Below are 26,403 nucleotides of genomic sequence, written 5' to 3'. Positions count from 1 at the left end.
GTGGGGCCTTGACTTACGAGTTTAATTCGTTCCATGATGGAACTCGTAACTCAAATTACTCGTAGGTCAAATCAAAAAGTGAATGAGTGAGACACGTGATGCTGGGCTGATGTTGTGGCGTTCACTGTGACGTTCGCTGCGCCAACTAGCGGTGGGGTATCTGAAGCTGGCTAGTAACCCAAATTTTAGCTCGCAACTCAAAGCAAAAAATCGGCCGAGAGAAGGCTCGTATCTCTAAAAACTCGTTAGTCGGGACACTCGTAAGTCAAGGCCCCACTGTATAGGCTTGAACCTGTCCAAACACTGTAGCCACTCTCCACACACTTCCCTTCCTACATCCCTTCTTTCCTTCCTACTTTCCCTCCTTCCTGACTTTCCTCTCTTCCTCCTGGGCTTAGCAATCATAAATGACAACAATGCCTTGACCATCCATTGACTGGGAAATTGCTTATTGAAAATAAACACATACCAACAATATTATACACCTCTTGTGGAGAGGAGAACATACTGGAATCCATAGTATCTAGATCATCCTATATAATAAAAGCCTAGGTGGTATCATGCCCTCATGTGACATCACAAGATGGCCACCACAAGATAACTGCCACAAGATAACCGCCACAAGATGGCCAGCAGGGGAGGGCAGTTGGGGGCCATCAGACTGGCAGGGGAGGGCAGTTGGGGGCCATCAGGCCAGCAGGGGAGCAGTTAGGTATCAATCAGGCTGGCAGGGGAGTGGTTAGGGGGCGATCAGGCTTGCAGGCAGAAGTGGTTAGGGGCAATGAGGCAGGCAGGCAGGCAAGCGGTTGGGAGCCAGCAGTCCAGGATTGTGAGAGAGATGACCAACTGCTGGCAGTCTCCCTAGGGGTCCCAGATTGGAGAGGGTGCAGGCCAGGCTGAGGGACTGCCTCCTGCATGCACGAATTTCGTGTACTGAGCCTCTAGTTTAAAATAATCTTTCTCTGAGTTATCTTTGCTAATACTCCTGTGTTTTCTCTCTTTTGTTGTTATTTATTAGAATTGTTATGCCTGAATATTTTGCTTTATTGGAAATTTAGCCTTAGGATGGGCTAATATGGCCTTCTTGGGGTGGGGTGAGCAAGGAGTAACTGTGCAGATATGTAGGAGGACAGCAATGGGAATAATTCTTTTCCTCAGAAAGTTTGAATTAAGTACAAGCAGGGTACAACTTCTACTCTAGATTCAATAGTTGAAAAGATGGTAAACAGACTGATCCTTGACTCTTCTCTTTCAATGCCACATCCAATGTCAGTGAACTCTGCTGACTTTCTCTTTAAAACAGTGGTTCTCAACCTTGGCTGCACATTAGAATCACCTGGGAATCTTTGTAAAATCCTGTTTTCTGGGCCTCATCCTCTAGAAATTCTGTTTCTTTGTTACTAATGATGAGGCACAGAAATCAGGATTTTACAAAGATTCCCAGGTGATTCTAATGTGCAGCCAAGGTTGAGAACCACTGCTTTAAAACATATCCAGAATCAGACTAATCATAACTCTTTTCCTTTACTGCTTCTTGGGATAAGCCATGAGTATTTCTTACTTCTGTTCTCTCCTTAGCTCCTTACAGTACAATTTCAGCACAATGACCAGAAGATTCCTTTTAAAATGTAAGATCAGCCCTAGCCAGTTTATCTCAGTGGATAGAGCACTGGACTGAGGATCAAAGGGTCCTGGGTTTGAGTCCGGTCAAGGGCACATACTTCGGTTGTAGGCTCCTCTCCCACCTGGGCATGTGCAGGATATATCTCTCTGTCTTTCCCTCTCTTTTCTACTCTCTCTAAAAATCAATGGAAAAATATCCTCAGGCGAGTGTTAAAAAATAAAATAAGATGTCAGATCATGCCCCTTTTCTGCTTAAAATGTTATAGTCTCACTTCACTCAGAGAAAAGACAAAGTTCTTACAGTGGTCCACAATGCCCTAGTCAGCGATTCTCAAAGTGGAATCCTTAGCCCAGGTCATCACCTAGGGAATTATGAGAAATGCATTTGCTCAGTTGCCCCAGACCTCCTGAATGAGAGCCTGGGTTTAATATGCCCTGCAGTGATTCTGTTGCACACTCAAATGTGGACCCACCTCTCTATGGGATCAGTCCTCAATGACCTCTACAGTCACTCACATTGGCCTTGCTTTTCTTAGAATCCGACATACCTTGCTCTCATTAGAGCTTTGGTGCTTGCTATTTTCTCTACTGGAACACTCTTTTCCCCCACATAGTTGCTCAGGTTACTTTTCAAGTTCTTCAACTGTTTTTTTTTTCTCTATCTTTCAAATTCGACTTAATAACCAGTGAGATTCAGCATATTTGAAATCTTAAACTATCTCTCTCCTAAATCTCCCTTCCCTGCCACCAACTTATACACACATGAGCATCCCCGTCCCCTCTTCTCAGCTTGATTTTTCTGCATGCCACTTGGCTTGGGATTGCTCATGAAATTTCTATCAAGATGTCAGCCAGCTCTGCGGTCATACACAGGCTTGCCTGAAGCTGAAGGATCTGATTCCAGCCAGGATGGCTTGCTCAGATGACATGTCGGTTGGTGCTTACTGTTGGCAAGAAGCCTCGGTTTCTTGCCAGATAGACCTCTCCACAATGCTGCTGGAGTGACCTCAGGACATGGCAGCTGCCTTATCCCCCAGTTAATGATCCAAGAGAAAGACAGGCAAAAACCACACCCTTTTATAACCTAGACTTATACAACCTAGAATGTCATATCATGTACTATCATGGGACATTATGACCCAGAACCATCAAGGTAAGATACTCTCAAATTTCTGACCCATGGAAAGCCTGAGATAATAAATGCCATTATTGCTTTAAGCTGTTAAGTGTTGGAATACATTTTCAGGCAGCAATAGATAAATTTTCAGGCAGCAAAAATTCTTCATGTGCCACTATTGACTTACTATATATTTTATTTAATTAAAAAATCCATCAACCATTGCCTCCACATATATCCTAGAACAGAAACACTAAAAAAGAAGGGTTCTCTGTGTGTGTTTCTTCAGTGCCTAAAAGAGTGCCTATACCAGTGATGGCGAACCTTTTGAGCTCGGCATGTCAGCATTTTGAAAAACCCTAACTTAACTCTGGTGCCGTGTCACGTATAGAAATTTTTTTATATTTGCAACCATAGTAAAACAAAGACTTATATTTTTGATATTTATTTTATATATTTAAATGCCATTTAACAAAGAAAAATCAACCAAAAAAATGAGTTCGTGTGTCATCTCTGACACGCGTGTCATAGGTTTGCCATCACTGGCCTATACTATCAAACAGACATTTACAAAAGTGAATGGAATTAATACGTAGAGAAGCTGTGCCTGGGTAGCAGGGAGCTATGCTAGGATGGTTGGAGGAAGAAAAGTGCTGTGGGGAACCTCTGTGGTACCACTATTTTGCACAACTCGACAGGGCACCATTTTCACTGTATACCTGGTGAATGAAGGCTTCTGAGATCACAGCTCCATGTGATAGTCATTTTGGCCTGGCAGATCCCTTGGGCCACAGTTTTGGAAACACCAAGGAGAACAAGACCAACCACAAGGACTTAGGACAAGACCCAGTTTCAGCAGAGAGATCATTGATCTAGCATCTTATAGAACTAGCAGAGAGTCAGAGACTTCCAAAGACTATGGGCTCTGGACACTGAATGTCTCAGTGGCAAGGTCTGAACTGATGGCCAAAGCCCACCTGAACCAGAGTCCACCTTCTCCTTCACGTCACTGACTCAATCTGGTGTCCTCTATGAAGTTTTAGATGCAGAAAGTAGAGGTTGAGGAATGGCTGAGAGGGGCTGTTGTCTAAATATTGGGGGTACTCTAGTTCCTTGGGATACTTGACTTGAAGAAAAGGAGAGTTGAAATCAGGAAGGAGAAGAGAGACTAGGAGAAAGCTGATTTGGAACAGGAATTATGTGTTTGGGGGAAGGGCAGAGTGTGCTGAGTGAGCTTAAGAGAGCGAAGAGAAAAACAAAACAAAACAAAAAAAACGCCTAATGAGATATGAGATTTAGTCAGTGCGTATTAAACCTTATTTCTACTTGCAAAATTTGTTTTCATATTAAAAGGACTTCCAAGCATTAATAAACAAGGTAGGTGAGTTTTTGGTGGGAACTCTTCCTTTTGCAAATTCAATACATTTTGACTTACTGGCAGGTAGTTTCCATATATTATCCTGTTTAAATCTCCCCACAGTCCCACAAAATCAGTGTTTTTTCCTTTATTTAATATGAAGAAACTGAGGTTTAGGTAAAAAAAACTAAAAAAAAACAAAACACCTTCCAGGGGCCTGGCCGATGTAGTTCAGTAGTTGAGTGTCAACGTATGAATCAAGAGGTCACTGGTTCAATTCCAGATCAGGGCACTTAGTGTGGGGCATGTAGGAGGCAGCCAATCAATGTTTCTCTCTCATTGATATTTCTTTTTTTAAAATATATTTTTATTGATTTCAGAGAGGAAGGGAGAGTGAGAGAGAGATAGAAACATCAACGATGAGAGAGAATCATTGCTTGGTTGCCTCCTGTATACCCCCTACTGGGGATCAAACCATAACTTGGGCATAACGATGAGAGAGAATCATTGATTGGTTGCCTCCTGTATACCACCTACTGGGGATCAAAACATAACTTGGGCATATACCCTTGACTAGAATTTAACCCAGGACCCTTCAGTCCGCAGGCTGACGCTCTTATCTACTGAGTCAAACCAGCTAGGGCTCTCTCATTGATATTTCTCTCTACCCTTCTCTCTTCCCCTCTTTCTAAAACAAAAGTCAATAAAACTTAGTTAAAACAACAACAACTGCCCAAGTAGGAAGCATAAGTTGGACCATCAAGCGCTCTGTCCACACTCATGCTGAATTGTTTCTCTATGGGTAGGAGGATTCATGTTATCGCCTAAATCAGGACACTTCTCAGAGTGAAAGCAAGCATTGCTAATAATATGCCAAGGACAACAGGCATAGACAGGGATCATTCTGGGTCACACAGGATGGACCTAAGGTTATTCTATTCAGGCAGGTGCAGCCTTTGTCACTATGAAAAATCCCTCAGGACTCACTTTCTCTAAGTCCCACTTAAATCCCAGAATTAACTCTGAAACAGGAGTCCATGGTCATAACCACAGCTGTTTAATGGGTAAGTGTGGAGAGCACTACTGAAAATGAAATAGACTGTTGAGTCCTTCTGCTAATTCGCAGCAGGAGGATGGTTCAGAATGGCCCGGAACCAAGCAGCACAGAGAGTATAATTAAAGCAAGATGGTGACATAGGCTTTTATTATATTCTAATTTTCAGCACAAAAAATTTACATTTTGCTTAAATTCTTGTTCCTTTAAGGAGACGATAAAATAAAGATTTTCTTCATGAAAACACTGCTTTTCTCTATTTCCACTTTCTTTTAAAATAAAGCTGGTCAGTCACTAAGCTAAGCTCATTTGAGTGATGGCAAAGTCAAAATTATGACTGCCTGATTTTACCCTTCACTGCACTTGTCACAAAAATTAAATTAAAGATCATGCTTATGAATATAATGCATGAACTGCTGCAAGGCATTCTGAAAGATATAATGTCCCCCCCTGTCCAGCCACTCACAAAACAGCATGTCACATGATATTTTAATATGCAGAGAAAATAAGAGGGCAGAGAGAAAATTCCAGCGCCCAGGGAATGCGAAGTGCATTCCACCAATGGTTCGTGTATTCAGAAAAAAATTATTTTAGTGAAAACAATAATAATAATACCTACAATAGCAACATTAGATCCTTCAAACTTGTATAGTGATTTCAAGTTTCTAAGATGCTTCCATGTGTAATTTCATCTGACAAAAGAGATCATTAACATTTTAAAGTGCAGAATAGGGTTGCTTGATTTAGCATTTAAAGGGCCGGTTTCGTGAAGAATGAGCGTCACACATGTAGGCTTGTTGAATATTCTATGTGGCGGCAATTGTAGAGCAAGAGTCGAAGTGCTAGTGCTTTCTGAACAAATATGAGTGGAAATAGCACTCATTTCTAAAACCCACTGAAGGCTTTGAAGGTCTATGTACAGAGAAAATTACTGTTCTTATCTCGCTACTGCATTTTAGAAGCATACTATACATTCTCTTTTGTTTTTTAATGAAAATATGTTTTTGTTTTATAAATATGAAATGATTCTTGCCATATATATTTTTCAATGACACATACGTTTTGAAATTGAATAATAAACACTCCAAAAATCTTCCCTTGCCCCTTCTCTACTCCACCGAGATAATTCCTGAGGTCATTTGATATATATCTTTCATCTTTCCAGACTGCATTATAAATGTAGGTATGCATACACATACAGATATGGGTACATATTTATTTGTGGTTATGTACCATCTACCAGTCATTTATGTTCTCTCTCTCTCTCTCTCTCTCCCCCCCCCCTTCTCTCTATTTGATTCTTGAATACATGGCTGAGTTGATGCTTTTGTAAGGGAACTTCTTAGAAACAGGAAATTATGAAGGAGATTGAATCAAGATTTATAAACAAGCACTGAAATTATTGTTTGCTTTGAGGCATTTGTCAATCCCGGGTGATCTAGACTAGAATAGTGATTCTCAAACTTGAACACATTTCTGAATACCCAGAAGGCTTTTAAAAGCACAGATAACTGGGCCCCACCTCAGAGTTTCTGATGCAGTAGGTCTGGGATGGGGCCCTTGAATTTGTATTTCTACCAAGTTCCCAGGCAATGTTGGTGATGCAGATACACAAATACTCTTTGAGCACCACTAGCTAGAGCTTGGGTTTGAATAGGCCATACACGTAAAGCACAGAAGGGCTACTGCTTTGGTCCTAAATATAGTGGAAAATTTGCCTGCCTCAGTTTAGCATTGGTTGGAGAGGGGAAAAGGAAGAAAAAAACATTTGTTGAGAATTCCTGATCTATACACACACTAATATGAGTTTAAGGACAAGTAGCAAGCAAAACAAAGCCAAAAATCAAACGCTGAGAAAATGATTTTTTAGTTCAAAGAATTCCTAAGGTGGTAGTATCTCCAAGTACCTCAAACAACAAAATGTGAATAACCCAACTTCAAAAACCTTTCACAAATAAAAACACAGGGAATTTGACAATCAAAAAAGATAAAATACAGCCTTGACTGGTTTGGCTCGGTGGATAGAGCGTCCGTCTGCGGACTGAAAAGTCCCAGGTTCGATTCCGGTCAAGGGCATGTACCTTGGTTGCAGGCACATCCCCAGGAGGGAGTGTGCAGGAGGCAGCTGAATCAATGTTTCTCTCTCATCGATGTTTCTAACTCTCTATCCCTCTCCCTTCCTCTCTTTAAGAAATCAATAAAATATATATTAAAAAAAGATAAAATACAAAAAGACAACAACAAGTATGAGTCTGCAGAAACAATAAATGACAGAATTTTACTTACAAAGATTAGAGATATTTAAATTCCAGATACAGGTTATTTTAGAAGATATTTTATGTTTCAACTAAAATAAAAATAACCAGAAAGCATAAAAGGGAGGCAGAGACACAGAATACCAAGGACACCAGCACTTTCTCCTGAAAGGACCAATGCTGTTTTTCATATGCAGGAGTGAAATCCAGCATTCAAAAGCCCATTAGGGGGCAAGACAATTAGACGCGCCAGTCTAACCTCATTCAGAATAAAGCAAACCTCATTCGAAATAAACAAAGTTTTATTTTAAACTTTCTTACAGATTTGCATCCTCAATTGGTTCTGAACCCTGTGAGGGGGAAGGCAGTGCCACTGCTTATCATGTAGAAGCCTGACGCTCACACAGATGCTGTGCAGTCATGGAGGGGAGCTGCTCAAGATCTCCCCTCAAGAGAGAACCTGCTACTGGGAATGAAGTTAGCTGACAGCTTCCAGCGCCCACACTTTTGGAATTCACTGCAGCCTCATATTCGTGCCAAGAGTACTTTCTCTCCAAGCTGCTTGCCGCCAGGGAATGAGCAAGGGAAAGGGACTCAGGAGCCCAGCATTCCTGCCCTGTGCATGGCTCCTCTGATGACCAACCCTTGCTCTGGCCCTCCCCGGACTTTCTGCCTGCAAAGCAGACTGAGGCTCTTCCCAGCAAATCCTCCTCCCTCCCTTCTCTCCTTCCGCCTACGCCTGCTCTCACTCCTGCTCCTCCTTATCCTTCACACACTTTCCCCCTCTAACTTTCCTGCATTTCTACTTCATCTTGGCATCTTGCTCCGGGAAGACCAAAGCTGACACTGTCAGCATTATTATTCTCTCTATTTCACAGTGGATGAAGTGGGGTTCCAAGCAAGGTGGTAGAATGCATAAGTGTGTTACCCTTTTAGAAGGTTATACTTGCTCTTAGGAGAGTGGATCGCTTAAAAAATGCCTCACCTACATTTTATTTATTTGTTGTTGTTTTCTTATTAAATTGATTGCAGTGACATTAGTCAACATGAACATCTAGGTTTCAAGTGGGTTTCTATGCCACAAGATCTGTATATTGCACCGTGTGCCCACCAGCCAAAGTCAAATCTTCTCCTCTCACCTACATTTTAAAGGAAAAATTTGAACATCTCGAAAGCGATACCAGTGTTCTAACAGAGAGACAGCCATTTCTTTATAAAACTGAGTCCAATTGAACCTGCTTATTCAATGCCTCAGTGCAAAGATACATTGGCTTCTAGAAAACGGAAGAAAACTCTAAAGACAGGAAGCATTTCCACCACCCAATGCTGAGGTCTGATGCTGGACTCAGAATGTGTTCGTGAGAAAAACAAATGATCACAATAAGCCAACAGCCATGGCACTGCTCATCATGTATAGGTCTCGACTTCAGCCTCACAGGATTTCAGAACGCTACTCCCAATGCCGTGCTTGGCAGAAATGAGAAATGTAAATCACACTGAGAAAAAGCAATTTTTTTTAAAAAAATTGGTTTTTACCTTAACAAATTAAACTTAAATTTGATTTTTTAAAATCTCATTTAGGGGAGAGTAAACATATTAGGAAAAGAAAAAGAATTGTCCTGTGATTTTTGGACCTTAGAAATATCTGCAAACATGACAACATACACATACTTTAAAAATTAAAGGTAATTTTCCCGGCAGGATTTATTAAAGAAAGGAGAAGCATGGCTTACCCTCGCTAGAGTCTTTGGAACTTTCCGGCTTCTTGGCTTTGCTTTTCTTGTGGGGTGGAGAGAGGGCTTTTGGCTCTACCCCTTCTGGAAGCACAAAGATTTAAAACATTCTTATTTCAATATTTACCAGTAGAGCTCAACATTATGTTAAAGTTTAAAACTGTCTTCTTCTTAGTAAACCCCCACACATAGTGAGGTCTAATTGCAGATTCATCTGTCATCCTGGTTGAGCTAAGGTTTGTTGATTCGCCTATGAAAATAGACTTACACTTAAGTTCAAGCTTAATTTTTTGTTGTTGACATCATTAATGATTCATACAAATGTGAAATCTTAAGTGCTTTTTATAAAATTAAAATTTCTCTATAAGGCAACCTCAACTTATTTTTTTTTCAGGAGAACTTGATTTAAAACTTTATGGATTAATTAATTAACAGTTTTCATTGTGCAATTTCATCCACAATTTTTTTTTAATGTCTGCAAACCTATTCTCCCCATAGTATGGTGCATTTGAAGGAATAATATTGGTATCTACCCAGGAGTTAAATTTAAAAAAACCCTGAGATATCCTTAATATTTCTCTTCATTTATTTTTCTAGTAAAGCAACCGTAAGTTCTATCATAAGTCCTAACAGCTCTGCTCCAAAATATATCTGACATTCAACCACTGTGCTCATCCTTTGCAATCATCACCCCAGTCCAGACTACCATTTCTCTTTCCTGGGATAATAAAATAACCTTCTGAATTCTAACTTATAGCTTTTAAATATTCCTACACTCTATCACTCTCCATATAGTAGCCAGAATTGTCTTTAAAACATAAACCAGATCTTGTTGCTTTCCTGTTAAAAAAACTTTGCTCTTAGAATAAGATCTAAATCTAACTTTATGGCCCAGGACAATATGTCATTTGGGCTCCTTCTAGCACTCTAGCTTCATCTCCCCTTTGCTCTTTGGCTTCAGATTATTGGCTCCCTTTGTGTTCTTCATTGACTACTAGGTTGGCTCCTGCCTCAGGACCTTTGCACCTTCTGTACTTCTCTACTCCCCACTACACACACACACACACACACACTCATATGCCTACCTTCTTCTTACTTTTTTTAAAAAAATCCTCACCTGAGGATATTTTTCCACTGATTTTTTTAGAGAGAGTGGAAGAGTGAGGGAAAGACAGAGAGAAACATTGATGTGAGAGAAATGCATTGATTGGTTGCCTTATGCATGAGCCCTGACCAGGGCCCAGGTCAGGGAGGAGCCTGCAACCTAGATATGTGGACAAGACTGGAATCAAACCCAGGACCCTTCAGTCCGCAGGCCGATGCTCTATCCACTGAACCAAACCAGCTAGGGCTAACTTCTTACATCTTAATCTCACATCAAATTCAGCTCCCAAGAAAGGCTTTCCTTGACCACCTAATGAGAAGAATTCCTGCAAGGAAAATCTCTCTGAAACACATAATTTGGTGTGTCTAAAAAAATCTTGTCCCCTTGTTTATTTCAATGTAAGTCTAAGGAGAAAAAAGTATTTATCTTTCCTAAACTTTCTTGTGACCCTGCTGCCCAGCAGTGCCTTGAGAATTTCATTTCAAATTCTGTTTTATTTTCCCTTCACCCAGGCCTTTTTTAAAATGGTGCCCATGCCTAATTCTCACTCTCTTAGCAGCTGTGGCCTTATGCCAGCATTATAAAATTACACTACATGGCTATGGAAACTCACTTTTCCTTTCCCATTTATTAAAAGAGGAACCGAACAAAAAATGCACTTGCTAGATATGCTACTAAAAACATTGGAATTATGGACTACAAAGCTTTTGGAGCACTAGGTTAGGTTTTCTGTGGTTGCAAGTCCACCACATCTAAGATCATTACCACAGGCAGGGTGAAACATTTTGCCAATACTAAATTAGTAACTCCCCCAAACTTCTGTCACTAGGTGTGAGATTGGCATTGGCCCTTCAGAATTGGTTCAGTACAACAAGAATTGAGGTACTTGGCACAGCTCACAGAGCACAGATGCTCAGCTCAAAGGGATTCATTAAATGGGCAAAAGCAACACTCCCTGGGAGTAGACTCTAAGCCTTCCGTGTCCCTGAAATTCGTGGATCAAGAAGAGTATTTCCAATGCTTGGAACAGAAATTCAAACCAGCATTTCATGAAGGTGGGTGTTTGGGAATTAAATTCTTAATTTTTGATTTCCCACCTGAATGGGAATTCCCACCTGAGTTAGATTTAAAAAGACAACAATTTGCCCTCTTTTGAGATTTTTAAGAATCCCCAAAGTACTAGTGCTTCACTGTTGAAAAGTTGTAGGGCACTCCTCAGGTAGTCTGTGGGCATGGATACATGGTAATCATGAACATAATCATCTATGACATTAGTACAGTATCATTTCATAACCCCTGTGGAGCAACTCACACGAAAGCCACTGGCACATATGGCCTCTATGCTCAGATTCCTCTTGTGGCTCAGCAGGAACCACTCTCCCTCTTGGCCTGGGAAGCTAAAGAAATGTTTCTAAAAAAGCACCCCATGCTTCTCCTTGACAGTGTATTACATTATGTATGTTGTCTCTGATTCTGGCAGAGAGTGGAAACCTGGACATTTGCCATGAGCTTGGCTTTGCCACTTGAGGAACTCAGCTCAGTTCCTGGCTCTCATGTGGCTGAAATGGCATGGGTGGCTGCTGGTTTTCTGTCCCTGCTGGCTCAGTTTGGGAACAGTGCATGGTCATGGAAATGGAAGGACCTAGGACAACATTTACTGTGCTAGGATTACAGAAATATTAAAGGACTTAAAATAAACCATAGGCATTTAAACCAGTCTGTTCCTACCATTTCCCCATGGGGGCAGAGCCTCATCCTGCGGATGACCTAGTCCAGTGGTCGGCAAACTGTAGCCCCTTGAGTGTGGCTCTTCCACAAAATACCACGTGCGGGCGCGCACATAGAGTGTGATTGAAACTTCGTGGCCACACTCAAGGGGCCAAAGAGCCGCATGTGGCTAGCAAGCCGCAGTTTGCCGATCACTGACCTAGTCTGACATCAACTGAGATGTTCCTGCCTCTACTTACTATTATAGTTTGGAGACAGGAGCACAAAGTTAAGAATATGAGTTTTGAGATCAGATACAACTAAATTCTGTTTCTAGTATTTAAGCAAGGAGCTAATCCTTCTTAAGCCTCAGTAATAACATTCCCGGCCTCCTAGAGTTGTTGTGTATCTTAAATGAGTTCATGTATGTTGAGGGATTGGTACAAGGTCCATGTTCAATTAAAATATGACTCAGCAGAGGTATGCTGGGGCTGACTTGAACCAGCTCACACCAGCTTATTGTACCCATCTCTCCTCAACTCTGACATTCATCAACGTCATGCTTGGTAGATTTAATAATACCAAGTATGTGTATTTACATCACAAAATCTGCAAACTCTTCACATTGGGGCTCCCTCCACCCAGAGAGTCAGTTTACCAGCACCTCACTGGCTTTTGGTATTCAAATTATTGTTCACTATTATCTACTAGCATTTGTTGGCTGGTTGCTTCACTCAAGTAGCCTATCATTTTCATTAATTCCATTCTTAAAAAGTCCCTCCAGCATTTCTACATATATGAAAAGAAGGGGTGATGCACAGTAGAGGGGAAGCAGCAGCTAATGGTCTTGGGAAACTTGTTCAGACCCATCTTGGAGACCAACATGCCCAAATGTGCGATCTAAACTGAAGCCAGCCTGTTCACCAATGTCTGGCAAGCCCAGCTGGCATACCATGGAACCATCCAGCACAGAAATCACCCATGATTTCAGCAATCATAGATATTAGGAAATGGAGAGCAGCTTCCAAAGTCCATTCTGCCTGCATCCTTGAACAGCTGCGCCCAGCTGCTGGAGACAAAACCCCCAGGAAACGTGGTGGGACTAAAATCAGACATGGTGATCCAATTAAGGACTCCAAACTGCAAGTGCTGACTCCATCCTAGTGGGCTCTTCATTAGCATTATTAATGAGTTCCTCCAAATCACTCAGTGGTTTGGACAGCTATCTGCATCTTATTAAGAAGACAACTCCCTTTGCCTAGAAATGTATGCTTATGGCACTTAGGCAATGATCCTTAGCAAGATAAGGTCTTTATGCTGGCTAGCTAAAAGGACAATACTCCCTTGCTGGGGATATTGAAGGATTTTCCAAGGATACTTTATGTGGGCAGGCTAAATGAGAATAGCAAACATTAACGTTAAATTCATGAATGCAATCCAAGACAAGGTGACCACTTAAAGTCATTTTTCAACATAAGTTGTTTCCTTTTTTTTTTTTCAATAATGAGACATCCTGCATGGGTATATGAATTGACACTTTAATTTAAATTTTATCTTGGCCTTTGTGCTTTACAAAAGGCAAGCAGAGTCTTGTTTTAGTTTGGATTGTCTCAGAAATAAGACACTGAGACAAAGGTTTGAATGTTAGTACTTAGAGAGATTATCCCAGGAAACACCAGAGGGGAGTAGGGAAGTGAAACAGAAAAGGAAAGGCAGCCAACACTGGGTGTGCTAATGAGCAAGTTCCACAGTAAACAATCAGGGCTCAGTTCTCCTGGGGACCTCTGGGCAATGATATAGAATCTTACTGTCCAACACCACATACTGCCCAGGAGTACTTGAAAGGTGGCTAGTCTGAATTGAGATGTGAATGTAAAATGCAAACAAATTTCAAAAACATAGGATGTAAAGAAAATATCTGACTAATAATTTTATATTGTTTATATATTGAAATTATGTTTTATATATATGATGTTACATAAATATTATTAAAATATTATTCAATTAAATACTCTTTTTTTTCAATATGACTACTACAAAATCTGAAATTATACCTGAGGCTCACATTTGAGACTCGCATTATATTTCTACTGAACAGTGCTGGAGAAGAACATGCCTCTGATGTGTCCTACAGGGAGGCTGATCAACTCATGTCTATCCTTGATTGAGGGTTGCTCCAGAGAAATTAATCTCCTGGTATTTTGAGTTTGCTTTCATGAGCAGAGAAAAGCACTCAGCTGAGAGTCACAAGAACTTTCCTCAGAAAGCTATTGAAGTTGGAAAGTGACAGTGAGTGTCAAGGGGACACAGGTAGGAAACGGACAGCTGCTGCTACCATGCCCCATCCACCTTGTTCAGTGGTTGGCAAACTGTGGCTCGCGAGCCACATGCGGCTCTTTGGCCCCTTGAGTGTGGCTCTTCCACAAAATATCGACTTCTGCGCATGGGCCAGTAAGTTTTAATCGCACTGTATGTGTGCGCCCGCATGTGGTATTTTGTGGAAGAGCCACACTCAAGGGGCCAAAGAGCCGCATGTGGCTCCCGAGCGCAGTTTGCCAACCACTGACCTAGTTCATTCCGGCTCCTGAAATCTAGACCATCCCTCTGCTTCTAGGACCCTCTGAATATTGCCCTGAGGACACCAAGGGAACTTTAGAAATCAGACGTGTTCAGACTGAAAAAGAATAGATAGAAGCAATGATCAATGTTCCAATGAACTGTTAGGAAGAAAAGGAACCGGTTTTATTTCTCCAGGAAGATAGTGAGAGATCAGGGAAGGGAGGTAAATTTGATTTAACAAGGAGAAGGACAATTTTAACCAAACTTTACCTAATGAGATTGGTTGCCTCATAATTTAAAGAATTCCCTGTTAATGGAGCTGCTCAGACTAAGGTTGTCAGTGATTTGTAGGCAGTTATGAAATTGAATAGAAGTTACACAAAAATTAGAACCGCTAAGATATCTATTTTCATTTTGAAATCTGGATTTAATTCATGCCTTGAGTAGGGTAGCCATCGGAATCGGGAACTTATACCATAGAAAGTCCTATACCCTTTCAGTATTTGTTAGAATGACATAGAGAAAAGTAATAATTTATTGAGTGTTTATTATGCTCCAAGACACATTTTGGACTTGATATAATGTAATCCCTCAAATAAGACTATATGGTGAGTTATTGCCCCCAGAGGTATAAACTGAGATTATAGAGAAAAGACTGTTGCCCAAAGTAAAAAAGTGATGGAACCAGAATTGAATTCAGGCCTGTTGATTCATGCATTCATTATCAGGCCCAGATTGAGTGGCTACCTCAGTCCAGAGCCTATGCTTTTCGCCACTAGATTTCTCTCATCAAACACTAGTCTTTCTGGAGGAGTTGGCAGGCATCTTAATTTCTGATAATGAGACAATATATTACATGTACAAATGTATTTTCCAAAAATGCCCACAGCAACATTTCAGGTCCTACATGCTTTGCAGAACCTCACTGCTCCTCATTAAGAGATTGAGTCTATTTTCTCTTTTCCTAAGCCTAGGTGAGTTGACTGACTGTTCAGTAGAAGTGATGCTATAGTTTCCCTGAGGCTGAGTCCTATAAAGGGCTAAGCTCCGTCTGGCTTGCTCACTCTCTCTATAAACCACTTTGGAACCTGGCAGCCATGCTATGAGGAAGCCCAACCAACATAAAGAGGCCATGCATAGGTGTTTCAGAAAACTGCCCCGGCTAAGGTTTCAGCTGATAGCCATTATTAATCACCAGCCAAGCATGTGCGTGAGGGAATCTTCAGAAGATTTCAGACCAGAGATGTTGAGTTTTTCTGCTGAGGCCTCACGACTGTGAAAGAGGTTTATCAAGTCCCTCTTGCTATGTTCTGTCTGAATTATTGGTCCACAGAAAATATGGGCACAATGAGTGGGTGTTTTAGCCACTTAGTTTTGGGGGTGACATGTTACAAAGCTCTATTAACTGCAACCTTATGTTTCATTTTGACCTTAACTGTCAGGAATCTCAAAGTAAAATTTAATGCTTAAATATAGTAGCTATATTAGCCATAAGAGTTAACAAAACTACTTTATCTTATGATCTTGAACATACATTTCATGAACCTTATTTTGTCTTTTCTTAAAAAAGTAAAGTGTACATAATCAATAGAACGATCTTTTCCCTTCCTCTAAGAATAAATTTATAAATTTAATACCTGAATCTTCTTTCATGTCAACATCTTCTTCTTCATTATCACCTATTGAAAAAAGATAAAGAAAAATTCATATGAAAGCCAGAAACACTTGAATTCTCCAATTGATTAATTAAAAAAAAGAAAAGAAAAAAAACTTAGTAAAAAAGAGGATGATACCAGTATCACATGATCTCACTCATATGTGGAATCTAATGAACAAAATAAACTGATGAACAAAATGGATCCAGAGACATAGAAGCATGGAACCAACTGACAAATATCAGAGGGAAGGTGGGGGAGGCTGGGTGATGAGAAGAGATTAACCAAAGAACTTGTATGCATACATGCACAACCCATGGACACAGACAATAGGGTGGTGAAGCCTTGACAGGGGGTGGGATGGAGAGGGTCAATGGGGGAAAAAAGGTGACGTATGTAATACTTTCAACAATAAAGATTAAAAAAAACCACACTACCCAAACTCTACCTTAGAAACATATACATTTATTCTAATATATCATTACAACACGCAAAAAATAGTTTTGCATATAAGACTGACTGAGAATGCTAAAAACTATGGCAGTTTAATTTTGGTCATTTGTGGGATTACATGTATATTTGGTATTTTGCTTTTAATTAAATAAATATTTTGACAATGTATATGTAATAAATAATTTATTACTATCCCTTTCCAATATGCATTATTCTGTTTAAAAAAAGAGGAAAAGAGAATGATACATCATGCATTTTTACTGTCTTATATTATCAGGTAAATTAGGAAGAAAGTACACATATTAGAGCACCTGGGGTTTATCTTTTTAAAAAATATATATTTTATTGATTTTTTACAGAGAGGAAGGGAGAGGGATAGAGAGTTAGAAACATTGATGGGAGAGAAACATCAATCAGCTGCCTCCTGCACACCTCCTACTGGGGATGTGCCCACAAGCAAGGTACATGCCCTTGACCGGAATTGAAACTGGGACCTTTCAGTCCGCACGCGATGCTCTATCCACTGAGCCAAACCAGTTAGGGCTGGGGTTTATATTTCTTTAAAAATTTGTCATATATTTATAACAAGCTATATATGCAATAATTTGTTTTTTGTTATAAAAGTTATGCATGCTCACTTAAATAATTTCAGTTCCTAAAAAATAAAACTTGCAGACTTTAAATACCACCTTTTCTGCATTTAATAAAGATATGCCTGCTTACCTCAAATATCCGAGAAATGTGGGCTCACCACTGGGTTGTAGTTCAACATAGTGACCAAACCCTGACTGCTACACATCTAAATCCCAGCCTTTAACTATGCCCTACCAGTGTCACCACTCCCATTTTACTCCTCTCCTCTCAGTGCCCAGGGCAACCCCTTCAACTGGATAAGGACATGTGCTTCCTCTGTACTCTGGATGACATATTTGTTGTTTTGAACTTCTGTGTTGTTCTTACTTATTCTTCACATCTAGTCAGTGCCAAATACTGTCCATTTCCATGTTTCCTCCTTTCTACTCACATACTGCAACCCAGATTCAGACTATCAGTGCCATTTGCCCTACCTGGATTACGATTTCCAAACTGGCCCTCTGTTCTTGCCACTCCTGACTCCAATTCCTTTTACATGTAGCTGCCAAATCAATCTTAAAATACAATTCTGATCTGGTTCACAACCTTTCAGTGACTCTTTTTTCTTTAATGAGAAAAGTCTAGGCTTTTTGGGGGTAACACTCAAGGCCAAGATATCTGGTTCCAACCAGTTTTCCCCATTTCACCACCCCTGTTCCGTTCATGCTGGCACCTACATACTTGACAACACCTGAATCTTCCCTGTTTTCTCAGGGACTCCTTTATCTTCCTTTACCTGCCTCAGTCTCGGAAGCAAGGGTCTGCTCCATTTCTCACTCTCATCCTTCAAGGCCAAGGCTGAGGTGTCATAACATTTGCTCAAGCCAAGTTTGAATGAATAATATTCCCTTTGGCATATCTTATTTTATTGCTGTCAACATATGAATGTTAAGGACCTTTGGGTTTAGGTCTGCATACAGGTTCCTCCACCCACCCATTCTCTAGGCATGTGATCTTGGAGAAGTTACCAAATCTTCCTGAGTTTCAGGCTCATCAACCATAAAGTGGGAAATAATACTGCCTCCTTTATAGAGCTGTAAGAATTCAATGAGATAATGCCACATAAAGCATTAGGACTGCTACTGAAACATTGTCAAGTGCCAAATATTAGCTATTATTACCATCAAATTCTACAGTTACTACTTAATATATCTATCTTCCAAATGTTCATCTCTATATCACAAGTTCTGCAAAGGTAAAGACCATGTGTTATATTCCTTTGTATTCTGTGGCACCTAATGTAATTAATTTTATACACTGAATTCAATAAAGAAATTTTTCGCTGGATTAAATTTCTGTTATTTCCTATGTCGCTCCTATATATTAGGACAAAATGTATCTATGTGATGGTCAGAAAATAATGAGGACTCAGTAAAGATTTGCAACTTCCTTCTGGTTGTGTTTTATAATATAGTAATTTTCAGCCATATTTATCCAATATGGCACTCTTCTTAGTGTTAATTAAAAATAAAGATTAGAGGTATATTAGTCAGTGGAAATGGAAAATGTATTTAATTTGAGGTATTAGAAAGGTAATTCATGATAACCATCATTAGCTTTTAAAAAAGTAAATCTTTCGTTTAGCTGTTGGAAACATTAGCGATTTTCTATACAATTTCTTTCTTTAATTCTTTCTATAAATACAGTTTTGGGAGAAAGAATACCTATTTCTTAGAAATATAATTTTCTAACTAAATGATTGTCAAAATGTTATAAAGAAAACTCTTCCCAGATTCTTCCCTGAACTTAATATATTTACACAGAATTCTGTTTTCAGAACCATCTAAAATCTCTATGACGACAGACTCCCTGGAATCTCAGAGTGGGGTAAGAATGAGTCTCTACAGTTTCTAGGAAAAGATAATGGAAGAGTCCAATATTTGTTTGCTTGCCACCCATGTATCCAATAGTCTACCTGGAAAACACTCATTGGTAGTCTATTGTGTGCAAGGCTTTGCGCTTGTGGAAACAAAAAAACACCTGATGAATCAGACTCTTAAGCAGTTGTCTAGAAACTTATCATTAGTAAGGAAACTAGATCATGAAGATACATTTGAACATATGGTAGAGAGTTGTCAGTGCCATTACGAAAGGTGTCAGAGAAGGGATAGATGCTTCTAGTGGACTACTTGGAAGGGTTCTTAGAAAATGTGACATCAGAGCAAACATTTCAACTTTATAGACTGTTCTAACAGCATCTTCCCCAGAATTAGCCTACTGTGTTGAAGAATCAGATTTGGTGTTTTCTTTCATTCATTCATTCCTTCCTTCCAGTCATTCACTAATTTATACATATAGTAGTTACGTATGTATCCAGAACCTGGACTCCGACTGTTTGGGCTTACTTCCAGGCCCAACTATAAATAGCTGTATAATCTTGGGCAAATTCTGTAAACCTATATACCTTAGCTCCTCATCGGGAAAATAGGCATAATAAAGGTAATAATATTCTAGAGTTGGTAATACATGTGCAATGTTTACACAGAATGAGCATTCAATAAATACTGGCTTTCACTATTAGGATGTCATTATTATACTACTTCTACTACCTAAACAACCATTTATGGAGCAACACCACATGCCAGAACTATGCAAGACCCTGAAGCAATAGGTTTACAATTCCTTCCTTCAAAGAGCTCCCAAAAAAGTGGGTGATACAGAAAATTAAAACAATAATCAGAAGAGAAAGTAACAGAGTCTCTGGTGCAGGTATGCAGAGGTTCTACTGAGAAACAGACATGTGGCCGCTAAGTCAGAGAGAAAGTCTGTGAAGGCTTTCCAGAAGAGGTGAGACTTACGTGGAATCCTAAAGGGTGAGAATTCGCTAGGGGGAAAAAGGCTGCAGTAGATTCCCAGCAAAAGTGGATGCTCTGCCTACTCCTCCTTGTTCCTTGATGCTTCAGCGATTGCCAGTCTGACAGCCAGCTGCCAGCCCCTAGGTCTCTTTGTCTGAGGGTTTTCTCTGGTTTGCTTGAACCCACTCAAGAAATATAAGGGAATTTTCACACCCCAGAGGACATCCTATATAATAAAAGCCTAATATGCAAATTGTCCCCTCAACCGGGAGTTTGGGAATTCGACCGCTCGCTATGACGTGTGCTGACTACCAGGGGGCGGCGTGGACCATGGCGGGCGTCGGCGACAAAGCGCTAGCAGCAGGTGGCAGTGGAGGCACTGCCGGCCCTGATGGGTCCTGAGGAGAGCAGGACCATGGTGGGATGGTGGAGCAGGTGACCAGGTGGTGCCAGGCCAAGGTGGGTGCAAGAGGAGGCCCGAACACCCTGCTAATTGCCCCACAGACAGCGACCAGTGGTGGCTCTGAGACTTCCATTACAGAGAAAGGGCAAATAGCAATATTAAAATATTTCTTCTAATTAATTTCCTTTCAATGTGCACAAATCCGTGCACCGGGCCACTAGTTCTTTTGTGAACAACTGACAAGAGTTGCATATAAGTACTCCAGCTCCCTTGCTTCTTGGTGGGCTAATTCAGAAGCATGTTCTATACTGTGTCCCAGAGTCTCCTTCTCAGCATTGGAAATGAGCCCCAGTTGTCCAGCGGTAATGTGCTTGTAACTTAACATTCCTGCCTTCCTTCACTTTCCTGTCTCCTTTCCCCATTTCTCTGATGGTATTTCCTGGGATCATGTCCCAAATAAATGACTCCCACTTGAATTATTGTTTCAGATCTACTTCTGGGGGGACCCAACCTAAGACAAGGGTAATTGCACTTAAGCAGAGGGAAAGGCAGCTGTAAAAAAACACGGATATAAATAGTCAAGATGCTTTTAAGGAAATAAAACAAGTTCTGAATGACTGGAGAGGGGAGTTATAGGAGAAACTAAGGATAAACTGATCTGTTTTGACTAGATAACGAAGGATCTTCTATGCTGGGTATGATGGTTAATTTTATGTATCAACATGACTAGGTCATGAGGTACCCGGTCATGGGGTGCCAAGACATTTGACAAACATTCTTCTGAGCATGTCTGTGAGGATGTTTCTGGTTGAAATTAACATTTAATCAGTAGACTGAGTAAACTTCTGCTAGAGTTCCTTTGTGCTGGGACACCAGAGTTTTCTTGCCTTTGACTCATATTGAAACACCTGGTCCTCCTGGGTCTCAAGCCTGCAGGCATTTGGATAGAAACTATATAATTCAATCTCCTGGTTCTTAGGTCTTTAGATGCCTACTAAAACTACATTCATCACATATGGATCTCTAGATAGCCAACTGCAGATTTTGGGACTTGTCAGTCTTCATAATTGTATAAGCCAATTCTTTCTAATAAACTAGAAGCCTGATGCATGAAATTCATGCATGGGTAGGGTCCCTAGGCCTGGTTGTCGATCAGGGGAGACTGGCGGGGTGATCAGGGGGGCCCCGCTGGCACCCACCTTGGCTGGCCTGGGGCCTGCGGGCTGGGGGCAGCTCCTGCATTGAGCATATGCCCCTGGTGGTCAGTGTGCATCATAGTGACCAGTTGTTCCCCCATTTGTTTGATTTGCATATTAGGCTTTTATTAAATAGGATATCTTTCCATCTATATCTATCTATCTATCTATCTATCTATCTATCTATCTATCTATCTATCTATCTAATATACCTACATATATGCTCTTGGTCCTATTTCTCTGTAGAATCCTGATTAATGCCCCAGGTTGAAGCATTTAAACTTTATCTTGAAAATTAAGCAACTTTGAACAGAAGAATGACATGCTATCTTTTGAGAGATAACATTTTTATGATACAAATTTACTAAAAATCTACAAAACACATGGTATTATTTGCATTAAAAAATAAGCATAGAATATTTTTGGTCTGCAAAGCATCTAATGTGCTATTACTTGTTAATGAAATCCACTTTAGTTCAACATTATTTTATATAATGTGTTTACTTGAGCCATATTTATGCAACACATTTCTAGAAAAAGAAAAAGAATTTATTTTTCTAACTAAACAAGAAACCAAAGAGAAAATATATAATAGAAGATGCTAGCCATTATATGTAGGAAATCATGCCATTCAAAAATTGGAGCAGTTAAGAAACTGATGGAGGATGGGCACAGAGCCACTGCCCTTTTTAACAGTTCTTCAAGCATCATACTTATTTTTTAGAGCACAAAAATCAAACAAAAGGTTCTTAGCCAAAGTGATGCAGATATCATTTCAAAATACAGAGCAGTCCATCAGATGATATTGTTCTGTTTGTTCAGAAATCCAATTCCAGGAAATGCCTTCCCTTCCTAGGCAGAGACCACCCAAAAGCTAAAAGCTCTATTTCATCTTAACATCATTAACGCCTCTTTGATGTTAATTTCATTAATTGAGGCTCTTTTTATTCACAGCACCACTGTTAGATTACCCTGTTGAGTTCTGCACAAAATGTGCAAATATAAATGAAGTTCTTATTTTGATCAAAAACGTGTGAAAGAAGGTGAAGAGATTGGCCAAAGAACTATATGCGTAGCCCACAGACAACAGTGTGTGGTGATGGCCAGAGGGAGGGGTGGCAGGTGCTGGGTGGAGGTGGTGGTGGGGAGATGAGGGATGTCTGTAATAGTCTCAACAATAAAAATAATATAAACATACAGTATCTGGTACATGCTGCGCTTTGTGTAGGTAATCATCTTAGGTATTACTGAAATTGTTATAATTCTTATTTTAAAAATAAATGTGAAAACTGGCTAATTTCCTATGAATAACCATTTTCCAGTAACAGCTAGCTTCATACACTTCAGAAACCCTTCATAAGGAAGTATCTAATGCACTTTGAAGTATATAACAGCTACTTCACCTTCTTTTATGAAAGAGTTAATATGAAAATTTGTTGTCTTAAAGATACCCATCCTTTAGAGCAGTATCTCATTTCCCAATAAGAAATAGTCTTTTACTTCTTGGTAAAACAAAATGTACCATGGATTTTGCCATGACTCGGGTTTGTCTTAGTCCTTTATCTAGTGAAAGTTTGAGACTCGCTGGTCTAAGAACAGCAGGGTTGTATCACAATTGTTGAACTATTTTGCTCTGAATAAAGTTTCTTTCTTTACTGCACCCTGCCCCTCCCCCCAAAAGATATCTTTAAAAGGTCAGTATGAAATTTTCTAAAATAAATAAATAAATAAATAAATATGCTGATATTTATGTGCTGGAGGAGAATCTTCTAGAAACAGTAGATGTTCCACTGTTTGATATCCAAGCTGGGCTAGCTTGTGATTTATAACCAACATTAATGCTGGTAAGGGTATGCCCACATCACACAGTTCCTGGGATTGAAGAAGTTATTCTCTTCATAAGGTAGTATATATTTTCTTCTGTGCTTGAAATCACCCAGCTACCATGCAGCTTAATGGTGTGGTTATCAGGGACCATGCCAAGGACCCTTAGATTGACTGAGGGACAGGTACATGGATAAAGAATAGCTTAAAGGGACCTGTAGGTTGCAGGAAAAAAGAGTGTGTTTTGAAGGAGAGAAAGTTACCCACGTGGGCTATTAAGGTAGGCTCTCCACTTCCAAGAAAATAAAAGGACAGGCACCTGAAATAGATCATACAATTTCCTGTCAAAATTTCAGGGACATCCACACATATGGGCAGGCCTGCGAAAAAATAATTATAGTGATCTTGTGGCTTTTATTTCACGTGCTCCCAAATCCTTCTTTCTCTTAAGGTTTAATTTCATACCACGGGCTTCTTCTGTAGTCTGTTTGTTTTTTGTTTAAATAATTCATTACCAAAGGTTTCTAGGAGCAATTTGCATTTGTAGAGAAAGGAAATATTCATAAAAATAAAGTGCTCCAAGCTTTTTAGGATTTCTCTGAAGTAAAGAAGATGTTGCTATTCTTATGGCTTCTTGTCAAACTTGACAAAGCAGAAATGCCAAGCAAAGAAGTCCTCACAGAGCAGGGATCCTCCTGCCATTAGTTGAAAACCTGGACTCACTAAATCTAACATTTGCTAAATTCACTTTATGCAAGGTAATTGACAGGGCTATAGAAAATTTTTCAAGAATCCAAAGCCAGATACCAGCCCCCCACCCCTGCCTCAACTGGTCCTTGGAGGAGAAGAACACTCAAGTCTCATTGATTTATAAATCAATCAACCAATAAAAGGTACTGCTTAGAACATTGCACGGTTCTGCCACTTCTGGCTTAGCCAACTAGGCACATGATGATAGCAGTTATGGAGACATGGGGTTCAGGAGGAGGAGGTTGGGGTGGGGGGAGATTTTGAATTTAGTTTCAGATGTGTTGAATTGGAGATGCCTGAGGGACTCCCAGCTGGAGATGATCTGTGTGCAGGTGAGTATACCAGAGAGGAATTGCAGGAAGAGAAGTGAAAGGGCATGGTCAACAGGATAAAGGCTGTCCATTTAGGTAAGTTAAAGGCTGCAAAGTCATGTGATCAAATATGCACTGGTTTCAATAACTAAGCCCCACCCATAAAAGAGGTTCCTATAACCTCAACAAGGGCAGAGTGGTAGCAAGGTGGCGATTATGACAGGATTGCTGGGGATTAAGGAATGAATAGCAAGTAAATAATTCTTCAAAGACATGTGGCTAAGAGTGGAAGTTAGGTCTACACATATCGTGCAATATAAGTGGGAGGATTTTCATTTACTTTTTTATTTTTATCTTTATTCTTACTTCTGTGTCTTATTAGGAATTATTTAATTCACATAGTATTCCTCAAAATGAATTCTTCCTCCCTTCATTTGCCTCAAAGTTTTCAACTACAGAACTGAAACCAGAATGTTTGAAGGGTCTTTTAGAAGGACCCAGCAGGGGTCTCTGTTTAGATTCTCAGGGCATTCTCCCTTCTCCAAGCAGCTTTTTATCTTGTCTTTTTTTTCTTTTTTCAGAATTTCCTAACTAGATCAAACTGCTTAGTCAATGAATGCTCCTGTCTCTAGGTCTTTATTTGTTCTGCTGTTTATCAGCATTTGCTACACACATTGCACATTCCCCGATTTTGAAGGGACAGATTGCTTTCTGTCTATACCTGCTGCTTGTTTCTGTATTCAGGTTGCTTGGTTACAGCAACACTTCACCAAATTTTCATTGAAGGCAAAATGTGTACATAGCTTTGAGGCCCATCATGTGGAAATGGTTCACACGCATTTCCTAAGAAGGCAGTCAACTGATTCATGTGACATTACAGAAAGCACATCTTATATAATTCTAAACATCAATGTAATCCACACATTAAAGTGTAGAAATGTGCACAAATATGCAAAATCCCTTTAAATATTCACAATTAAAGAAAACTCTGAATGCATTTTCTTTGTAGTTTTTTTTTCTATACAGTGAATGTGTCATTGGAAAACATATGTACAATTCAGACTGGATAAGCAGTTTATCTTGCATTTCTTATACTTAGTTAAGAACAATTTGTGTATTTGTTTATTGGTGCTGCTGTAACAGATTTCTACATACTTAGTTGCTTAAAACGACATACATTTTTATCTTATAGATCAGATGTCCCACATGGGCCTAATGGGACTAAAATCAAGATGTGGGCAATGCTGCATACCTTTCTGGAGGATCTAGGAGAGAACCTGTTTTCTTGCCTTTCTAGCTAATAATGGCCACCCACATTCCTTAGCTTGTGGCTCCCATTTTCTAGCTTCAAAGCCAGCAATGTTGCCTCTCTGAATATTCTTCCACAGTCATGTTTCCTCTGACCCTCTTCTGCCTCCCTCTTCCAATTTTTAAAGACTTGTAATTACATTTTGCTCACTCAGATAATTCAGGATAACATTCCTATCTTAAAGTCAGCTAATCAGCAACTTAATTCCATCTGCAATCTTATTTTTCCCTTTGCAATATAACTAACATATTCACAAACTAAGGCATCTTCAGTGAGGGGGGAGGTGAGAGGAGGCATTTTTCCTCTTAACCACACCTGGTAATCAGGAAGCAGATTGCTTTGCATAAAAAGTATCTGAGTTGTAAAACACAGAACAATTCCATTTAGAAATAAAGTGATTTCCTATGGGATCAAGTACAGAGGATTCAAATCAAGATCTTTTCTGAGTTTTTAGTTTTCAACTTTATTCTCTTATAAAAAGGGTTTCTTATTTTTCTCTTTTTTAACCTTCCCTCCTTCCTTCCTTCCTTCCTTCCTTCCTTCCTTCCTTCCTTCCTTCCTTCC

The 26,403-nt window shown here is 39.9% G+C and overlaps 1 protein-coding gene across 3 annotated transcripts in view; it reads right to left on the bottom strand.

Annotated features, from left to right (window-relative positions):
- MACROD2 (MACRO domain containing 2) overlaps positions 1-26,403 on the bottom strand; it is a 1,947,520-nt gene that overhangs the window by 162,328 nt on the left and 1,758,789 nt on the right. For all 3 annotated transcript variants that reach the window (XM_014535040.1, XM_014535041.1, XM_014535042.1), the window contains exons 10-11: positions 16,148-16,189; positions 9,140-9,223 (exon numbers count right to left, since the gene is read on the bottom strand). In XM_014535040.1, coding sequence (XP_014390526.1) covers positions 9,140-9,223; positions 16,148-16,189 — 126 coding nt within the window. The remainder of the gene's footprint in view (positions 1-9,139; positions 9,224-16,147; positions 16,190-26,403) is intronic.

The sequence above is a fragment of the Myotis brandtii genome, unplaced genomic scaffold (genome assembly GCF_000412655.1).
Source record: "Myotis brandtii unplaced genomic scaffold, ASM41265v1 scaffold137, whole genome shotgun sequence".
NCBI classification, from domain to species: Eukaryota; Metazoa; Chordata; class Mammalia; order Chiroptera; family Vespertilionidae; genus Myotis; species Myotis brandtii.
This window is presented reverse-complemented; position numbering and strand designations above follow the sequence as displayed.